The 9,618-nt window shown below is 44.0% G+C and overlaps 1 protein-coding gene across 1 annotated transcript in view; it reads left to right on the top strand.

Moving 5' to 3' along the window:
* The window catches only part of LOC112069827 (semaphorin-3D-like), a 151,742-nt gene that overhangs the window by 39,529 nt on the left and 102,595 nt on the right, over positions 1–9,618 (top strand). Inside the window, exon 2 of the mRNA XM_070438709.1 lies at positions 9,184–9,419. Within this exon, the coding sequence (XP_070294810.1) occupies positions 9,260–9,419 (160 nt within the window). The 5' untranslated portion in view covers positions 9,184–9,259. The remainder of the gene's footprint in view (positions 1–9,183; positions 9,420–9,618) is intronic.

The raw sequence follows: 9,618 nt of genomic DNA, 5'->3' as shown, positions 1-9,618 counted from the left end.
CCATTGTTCCATTCCCCCAGCAGAAAACTCAATCAAGCGGAACTAATGACGTGTTTGAGGCAAAAACAAATAGTATTTGAACCCAGGTTGGTCTGCACGTATAGGCAAGGCTCTGTTTAAACCGTCATTGTGTCAGTGGATTGGGAATGGTGATGGTGGGGACTCTGCTCATTGACAGGGAGAAAGTTCAGAACAGAGTTTCTTAGAAGGTGCATCCTTACACCCAGTCCTGAGCTTTTGTCTGGGCTGATGGAGTCTAAAGGGTAAGGGGGCTTGCTTCTTGGCTGGTTAGAGACAGTCTCCCCTCTCTCTCTCTCTCTCTCTCTCTCTCTTCTCCTCCTCTCTTCTTCTCTCTCTCTCTCTCTCTCTGTCTCTCCTCCTCTCTCTCTTTTTTTTTTAGGGGCTGTCCCAAATTGTACCTATTCCCTTATACCTATTCACTACTGACCAGGGCTATATAGGGCACTATTAGGGAACGAGCCTTTTGGGACACAGTCTTTGTTGCTGGGTCTTTCATGACTCACTAAGGGCGCTAATGAGAGCCTGTTTTCTTTCACTTGGTGTAATCCAGAGGCCTCTGCTCGTGTCTGCTGTAAAGGATACCAGTAAACTGGTCACACACACACACACACACACACACACCACACACACACACACACACCACACACACACACACACCACACACACACCACACACACCACACACACACACACACACACACACACACACACACACACACAGTTACCCAGCCTTGGGCTCACCCTCCATGTCATAATCTATATCTTTGCGTTGGCTGACAACAACGCCTCACAGACAACGTAAACCCAGACTAATAATGGAGTTCTTCTAGGATTCCACATTTTTCTGTTTATTAGAAAGGCCTGCGGCAATATTGCAAAATCATAATTGAAAACGTATTGTAATAAACAAAGTTTCATAACATTTATTTTCTTCTCAACAACAACAAAAAGGTTGAGGGTTACAAAGTATAACCTGCTGTGAAACAATCTTTGGGGAAATTATTATTTCTCTGAACTGTAGTAAGAACTTAAGGCATGTTCTTTCTGAAGGTGAGAATGGGCGGCAGGTAGCCTAGTGGTTAAGACTGTTGTTCCAGTAACACGAAAGTTGCTGGTTTGAATCCCAGAACAGACTAGGTGAAAAATGTGTCCTTGAGAAAGGCACTTCACCATAATTGCTCTTGTAAATGTGGAAAATTAGAATGAAAAGTAGGCAAAAACATACTACTGCTCTGTATGTTAATTTGTCCATTGTGCTCACAATAAGGCTATTATTTCTATACAGATGTAGGATCTTAATTTGAGCCAGTTTGCTACAGCAGGAAAATAATTATGCAGCGTCAGGAAATCTAAATGATTGTGTGGATTATAGTTAGTGGACATGTTTTGTAGGGGTTGATAAATATTTTGTTATGGCAAATCAAGTCGGACATTTTTAAGTGTAAATCACTAACTTTAGAAGCCTTTTTAAAAGGTTGAAATAACTACAGGTTTGCATTTCCTATTTGCAAAATTCTCCTGCAACAAAAGAGTGATCAAATTAGGATCCTACATCTGTACACATCTGATTAACGGTCCGTGTTACTAAAAGGTGAGAAGCATCACTAGTCTTGGTTTCCTGTTGCTCTCTTCTTTCTCACCAGACCCATGAGATGGACAAGGAGGCAGAGAAAACAGCCTTCCATTTAAATGACAGCACCCCACACACAGCACAACACACACACACACACGCACACACGCACACACACACACACACACACACACACACACACACACACACACACACACACACACACACACACACACACACACAGGTTTTTGGTTATACAAACCAGCAGGCCCATATTGTTACCATGGTATGTAATTATACTTCTCATTCTTTTTACCATTGGCATCCGTCTCCTCACAGAAAGAAAAGACAGAACATACAGAAGGGAAATGTCTCCCCTGCAACTGTTAATTTGAACTCATGGACTCAATCAGTTCCCTTCTCTTCAGCTAGCAGTGTAATGTCTGGCCGGTCTCTCTGCCGTCTCTCTGGGCCAATACTGAGATAGATGGATGCAACTAGTCTTACCCGATCACTGGTCAGAATGAGGTCAGTATGAGGTCAGTATGAGGTCAGTATGAGGTCAGTATGAGGTCAGTATGAGGTCAGTATTATGTCAGTATTAGGACAGAATGAAGTCAGTATTAGGTCAGTATGAGGTCAGTATGAGGTCAGTATGAGGTCAGTATGAGGGTCAGGTATGACGTCTCGGAGGGTATTGGAGAGACATGGAGAATGAGGTCAAGTATGAGGGTCAGTAATGAGGTGCGTGCAGGTAATCGTGTCAGGTAATGGAAAGTCAAGGGTACTGTGAGGTACAGGGTATGGAGGGGTCGAGGTTATGAGCGGAAGTGTCAGATAATGGTGGGGACGTATAGGACGTCGAGTATGCAGGGTCAGTAATGGAGGACAGTATTGAGTCAGTGATGAGGGTCGAGTATGACGGTCAAGATATGAGGTCAGATTGAGAGACAGTATGGAGGTGTGTAATCAGAGGTCGGAGTATGAGGACAGTATGAGGACAGGCAGTAAGGTTAGTTACAGAAGGTGATAGGTAGTAGAGGTCAGTAGAGGGTCCAGTATGAGGACAGATTGTATGAAGGTCGTAATGAGGTCAGTATGCAGGCATGTATAGAGGTCAGTATGAGGACAAGTAGTGAGCGGTGCTAGTATGAGGACAGTAATGAGGTTCAGTATGAGAGTGGTCATGTATGAAAGTTGGGTCAGTACTGAAGGTCAGTAATCTAAGTGGGTCAGTATGAGGAGAGGGTCAGTATGAGGTAAGTATGAGTGTATGATTCAGTATTTGGTCAGTATGAGGTCAGTATAGGAGTATGGGTCAGTAATGAGGTCAGTTATGAGGTTCGTCAGGCTCGATAAAGGGATCAGTATCGAGATCGAGTATAAGCAGTACGTCATTCTTCACGCTTTTGCAAACCTCAGGGTTTAGGGTCAGGATGGAGTCGGGAATTTGACTCAATACAAATGGTATTTAAGTAGGGACCAGTGGATATCCCAACAGGCGGCTGGTTGTCGATGTCTGTAGTGTGATGGTCGTGTGTGTGTTAGTGTGTTGTGGTGTGTGTGGTTGTAGTGTGTGAGTGTGAGTGTGTGTGTGTGCGTGCGTGTGTGTGTGTGTGTGTGTGTGCATGCCAGGCTAGTGTGAACCCTCTGCTAGACTAATTCAAGGTGTGGGCCCTGGGAGAGACTCAGGGAGGTTGATAGCGTGTTGTTAACAGAAAGGTTCCCAGGACTAATCAGCCATCTTTATGTTCTATATACCCACACGGGGTCAAACAGGAAAGAAATAACATTCTAACATTTTACCCACTTCTCTCTGTAAGACTATTAAGATTGAAAAAAATATATATATAAGAGATGTCATCCCTGATCAAGTGGTACCATTAACAAATGTGTGGAAACTGGGGACGTTGCAGAGAGTAAACGTATAGTATTTGACCCTGCTCCTCATTGTTTCTGTCTGTTTGTGTAACTAACAGCTCCCAAAATAGGTTCTCTCATTGAAAAGGCTTTGTGCTGTATTTCCGTGCTCGGTGAGTTCCCATGGTTAGTTTGTATGGCTGGTGCTAACACGGTACTATATCTATGGACGATTCATATGATATGTTACGATGCCAATGACACATTCTTTTTATTTTTTTTTGTGCTTAGAAAATGAATCTCTTCTGAGAAGGAAACAACATAACATTCTTCTAGTCTGCTTATTTAACGTGTGAGTGTCAGCTTCGAAACTATCCTAATAATATTAATAAAGAATGACCTGTTGGACTTGTTTTCTAAGTGCTTTTAGACTTTGGCCGCTCGCGTGCTTTTCGTGTCAGCAGATACCTCAACCAGGAGGAGGGAGGGGGGAAATACCGGAGATTTGAATTACATATTAAAACATTCAAAACAGTTGTTCCCCTTCTTTCTGTAACCTTGATTCATAGCGAATAACGGAGAAGTGGTTCCAATCATCATTAAGGACTCTAAGGAGGCTTCTGGCTGCACTCTATATGAGTTATGGGTCCTAGTGGACCTATCCACAGTCGGTCGTGGTCCCGGCTATACTACAGAATATATTCTTGGCTGTTAGCACAGTAGAACGACAGTAGTGCCCTCGATGAGTTCTGGGTCCTAGTGGACCTATCCACAGCCCGGCCATAGTCTGCCTATAATATGGATTCTGTGCTGTAACACAGTAGTAAGCTAGCCTGCACTGAAGTCCCTGTTTGTCACTATCTGTACAGTACTGTGTAGAGGACAGTTTATACTGTGTGAGGACAGTTCATGCTGTGTGAGGACAGTTCATGCTGTGTGAGGACAGTTCATACTGTGTGAGGACAGTTCATGCTATGTGAGGACAGTTCATGCTGTGTGAGGACAGTTCATACTGTGTGAGGACAGTTCATACTGTGTGAGGACAGTTCATACTGTGTGAGGACAGTTCATGCTGTGTGAGGACAGTTCATACTGTGTGAGGACAGTTCATACTGTGTGAGGACAGTTCATACTGTGTGAGGAGAGTTCATACTGTGTGAGGACAGCATCTAACCAGTGCTCAGTAGGAATAACTCAAACTAGTAAAGCTGTGGGAAACTGACTAGTGACATGGTGGGAAGAGGAAGCTCTCAGTGGGAGTAACTTCCAGATGGAAGGCGATGGCTGTGTGTGTAGGAAACCCCAGGGCCCATTTCTTTGGTCGAAGGCAGCATGTCATCCCTATTAATTCAAAAGAAACACGCACGCACGCACACACACAATCAATCAATCAATCAATCAAGCTTATTTTATATAGCCCTTCGTACATCAGCTAATATCTCGAAGTGCTGTTCAGAAACCCAGCCTAAAACCCCAAACAGCAAGCAATGCAGGTGTAGAAGCACGGCGGCTAGGAAAAACTCCCTAGAAAGGCCAAAACCTAGGAAGAAACCTAGAGAGGAACCAGGCTATGAGGGGTGGCCAGTCCTCTTCTGGCTGTGCCGGGTGGAGATTATAACAGAACATGGCCAAGATGTTCAAATGTTCATAAATGACCAGCATGGTCAAATAATAATCAGGAGTCAATGTCAGTTGGCTTTTCATAGCGATCATTAAGAGTATCTCTACCGCTCCTGCGGTCTCTAGAGAGTTGAAAACAGCAGGTCTGGGACAGGTAGCACGTCCGGGGACAGGTCATTCTAGGTTAGGCTACAGCATTGCAGTAGCCTAACCTAGAAGTAACAAAAGCATGGATAAATTTTTATGCATTATTTTTGGACAGAAAATTTCTGATTTTTGCAATGTTACGTAGATGGAAAAAAGCTGTCCTTGAAACAGTCTTGATATGTTCGTCAAAAGAGAGATCAGGGTCCAGAGTAACGCCGAGGTCCTTCACAGTTTTATTTGAGACGACTTTACAACCATCAAGATTAATTGTCAGATTTACAGAATATCTCTTTGTTCTTGGGACCTAGAACAAGCATCTCGGTTTTGTCCGAGTTTAAAAGTAGAAAGTTTTCAGCCATCCACTTCCTTATGTCTGAAACACAGGCTTCTAGCGAGGACAATTTTGGGGCTTCACCATGTTTCATTGAAATGTACAGCTGTGTGTCATCCGCATAGCAGTGAAAGTTAACATTATGTTTTCGAATGACATCCCCAAGAGGTAAATATATATAGTGAAAACAATAGTGGTCCTAAAACGGAACCTTGAGGAACACCGAAATGTACAGTTGATTTGTCAGAGGACAAACCATTCACAGAGACAAACTGATATCTTTCCGACAGATAAGATCTAAACCAGGCCAGAACTTGTCCGTGTAGACCAATTTGGGTTTCCAGTCTCTCCAAAAGAATGTGATGATCGATGGTATCAAAGCAGAACTAAGGTCTAGTAGCACGAGGACAGATGCAGAGCCTCGGTCTGACGCCATTAAAAGGTAATTTACCACCTTCACAAGTGCAGTCTCAGTGCTATGATGGGGTCAAAACCAGACTGAAGCATTTCGTATACATTGTTTGTCTTCAGGAAGGCAGTGAGTGCTGCGCAACAGCTTTTTCAATTTTTTTTGAGAGGAATGGAAGATTCGATATAGGCCGAATGTTTTTTATATTTTCTGGGTCAAGGTTTGGCTTTTTCAAGAGAGGCTTTATTACTGCCACTTTTAAATGAGTTTGGTACACATCCGGTGGATAGAAGCCGTTTATTATGTTCAACATAGGAGGGCCAAGCACATGAAGCAGCTCTTTCATAGTTTAGTGGAATAGGATCCAGTATGCAGCTGAAGGTTAGAGGCCATGATTATTTTCATCATTGTGTCAAGAGATATAGTACTAAAACACTTAAGTGTCTCTCTTGATCCAGGTCCTGGCAGAGTTGTGCAGACTCAGGACAGCTAAGCTTTGGAGGAATACGCAGATTTAAAGAGGAGTCCATAATTTGCTTTCTAATGATCATGACACACACACACACCACCCACACACACACACACACACACACACACACACACACACACACACACACACACACACACACACACACACACACACACACACACCACACACACACACACACACACACACACAACACACACAGGGAGAGAGAGCCTCTTGGTGCTCCAGGCAACCTCAATCAAATGTTACAAAGTATTTAAAAGGAAACCAATCCTACTTGAACCCAGGTCTGCTGTCCACACCGACGGAGCAGAGGCCCTCTTAGTCCGGATCAGGTGTCTTTCTAGTGGGATGTGTAAACACCAACCAACACTTTATCAAACCGTGTGCTCCCAAAGTGTTGTCTGCTCTGATGATCTGGCCTCTCAACTGAAGAACTTTCCCTTAACACTAGTTACCCAACTGAAGGACTTCCCCTTAACACTAGTGACCCAACTGAAGGACTTCCCTTAACACTTAGGACCCAACTGAAGACTCCCCTAACACTAGTGACCCAACTGAAGCACTTCCCCTTACACTAGTGACCCAACTGAAGCACTTCCCCTTAACACTAGTTACCCAACTGAATCACCTCCCCTTAACACTAGTGACCCAAATGAAGCACTTCCCTTAACACCAGTGACCCAACTGAAGGACTTCACCTTAACACTAGTGACCCAACTGAAGGACTTCCCTTAACACCAGTGACCCAACTGAAGGACTTCCCCTTAACACTACTGACCCAACTGAAGGACTTCCCCTTAACACTAGTGACCCAACTGAAGGACTTCCCCTTAACACTAGTGACCCAACTGAATGACTTCCCCTTAACACTAGTGACCCAACTGAATGACTTCCCCTTAACACGAGTGACCCATTGAAGGACTTCCCCTTAACACTAGTGACCCAACTGAAGCACTTCCCCTTAACACTAGTGAACCAAATGGGCCTAGGTTGATGTCAAGGAGATGATCCTTGGAGTACTTAATGCGTTGTGCCCTTGGTTTAGATGAAGGGAGCCGGAAAGCTGCCTGGGTCCAGGGTAAGGAGTTCACCTTAGGCTTTATTTAGGATCCACGTCAGCACTCTGTCTGTTGAGCCAGATCCTTGTTTTAGAGAACGGAAAGAGAGAGAGAGGAGAGAGGCAGACAGAGAAAAGAGAGAGAGGAAAGAGACAGAGACAGGAAAGAGGAGAGGAGCGAGAGAGAGAGAGAGAGAGAGAGAGAGACAGAGGGAGACAGACAGAGAGAGAGAAAAGGGTTGTCTCTTCCTTGTCTGATCATAAGCTACCTCTTGTCAGTTCATAACTACGCCTGTCTAGCTAAGTTATGAACATAAATGTGACCGACTGCCTCGATTCGGTCTTATGTAGCAAAATTTGAAATTGTGTTTTGTTACACTGGGTAAAAGTAGAGACTCAGAGCTACAAAATGGTATATCATACGCTGAAGTTGAGGAACACTGGGAAAGTAATTCTGCTTTGAAAGTTGCTAAACTTGTAAACCAACTACTGCGGAAAAAGACCCTTGACTGTTTTGGTATCTAGTGGAGAGATCTTCTTTGTCTACACCCATTCCGCATCGTTCACACCCTCTTAAGCCTTAGCCCCGCCCAACTCTTTAAGAATTCACATGTGAGGCCATGTGCTAAACAGAGTGAGTAAGGTAGTAAACAACCAAAGCTTTCAAGACTAAAAGTGGTAAAAGTAGTAGCCTACAATAAGGAAAAACTCCAGGTAAAAATACACTTTATCTAGTCTTTGGCCTATATCCTAATCTGACTTTGAATGTGTCCAGATAAAAATATTGTATAATTATTTAATAAAGATTAGATGACACTTGTCTAAATTGATCATGTTAAATAAATGCTATAACCCCCAGCCACATCTAGCTGGATGGGTCACTATTGTCTAGACATGTTCACATGTTCATGAAATACTATAGATGGCCGTAACCCCCCCCCCAGATACACCTGGCTAACTTGATGGGTCATGTCATCATCTGGCGAAGAGGAGTCTTTTGTTTAGACATGTAGCTAGCTAGCTAAACAATGAACCATAATCCCAACCCCATAGCTACAGTACAAACGGATTGTCATAGCTAGCCACAATGAATCAAATGCTGTAGTATGAATCTGCAGGTACAGTGGCTAAAGCTAACCAACTAGGTTCAATGTTAGCTAGCTAGCTAACATTAGGCTTTTAACTAGCAATGTAAATGTTATTTCTGCGATATGAATAATATCACTACACGGATTATACACGCAGCATTAGCTAGTGAGCCAGCAAGCTAACATTCGCAAGCTAGCGAACAGTATGCTTTAACTTGCAAAGAAAAAAACTTTTTTACCAAATTAGAAACGCATAACATCCGAAAATGTAGCTAGACTCTTACCCATATACATGGATTGGGTGGGGCGCCAGGTAGCCTGGTGGTTAGAGCGTTGGACTAGTAACCGAAAGGTTGTAAGATCAAATCCCCAAGCTGACAAGGTACAAATCTGTCGTTCTACCCCTGAACAAGGCAGTTAACCCACTGTTTCTAGGCCGTCATTGAAAATAACAATTTGTTATTAACTGACTTGCCTAGTTAAATAAAAATAAATTAAATAAACAAGTAAAGTTCCTGCTTAGGTCTTCATTTTCAGGGAAAATACCTACTTGGACTCGTTTGAAAGTGTTTGTTTTTCCCCCCATGACAGCTTGCCAACGTTAGAAACTGCTGAGACGATCCACCGGGTGATGTGACAGCGACGACCACCTGTTCTCACTAAAACGATGAAGATGAGGATCCTGGGGCCAGAGAGGTTCTGTGTTCTGCTGGGTGTGTCCCTCCAACTGTTGCTGTTGCTACCAGACACCTCCTCTACCGCTGCAACCTGGAGCCAGAGTGGACCCCTCATACCTCTCATACCCCGCCTGCAGCTCTCACACACAGGTACCTCATACCCCGCCTGCAGCTCTCACACACAGGTACCTCATACCCCGCCTGCAGCTCTCACACACAGGTACCTCATACCCCGTCTGCGCAGCTCTCACACACAGGTACCTCATACCCCGCCTGCAGCTCTCACACACAGGTACCTCATACCCCGCCCCTTTTTTTACTCGGGGAGCTCTGGTCCTTGGGTGTACTG

Source organism: Salvelinus sp. IW2-2015, unplaced genomic scaffold (assembly GCF_002910315.2).
Source record: "Salvelinus sp. IW2-2015 unplaced genomic scaffold, ASM291031v2 Un_scaffold1127, whole genome shotgun sequence".
In the NCBI taxonomy this organism is placed as follows: domain Eukaryota; kingdom Metazoa; phylum Chordata; class Actinopteri; order Salmoniformes; family Salmonidae; genus Salvelinus; species Salvelinus sp. IW2-2015.
This window is presented reverse-complemented; position numbering and strand designations above follow the sequence as displayed.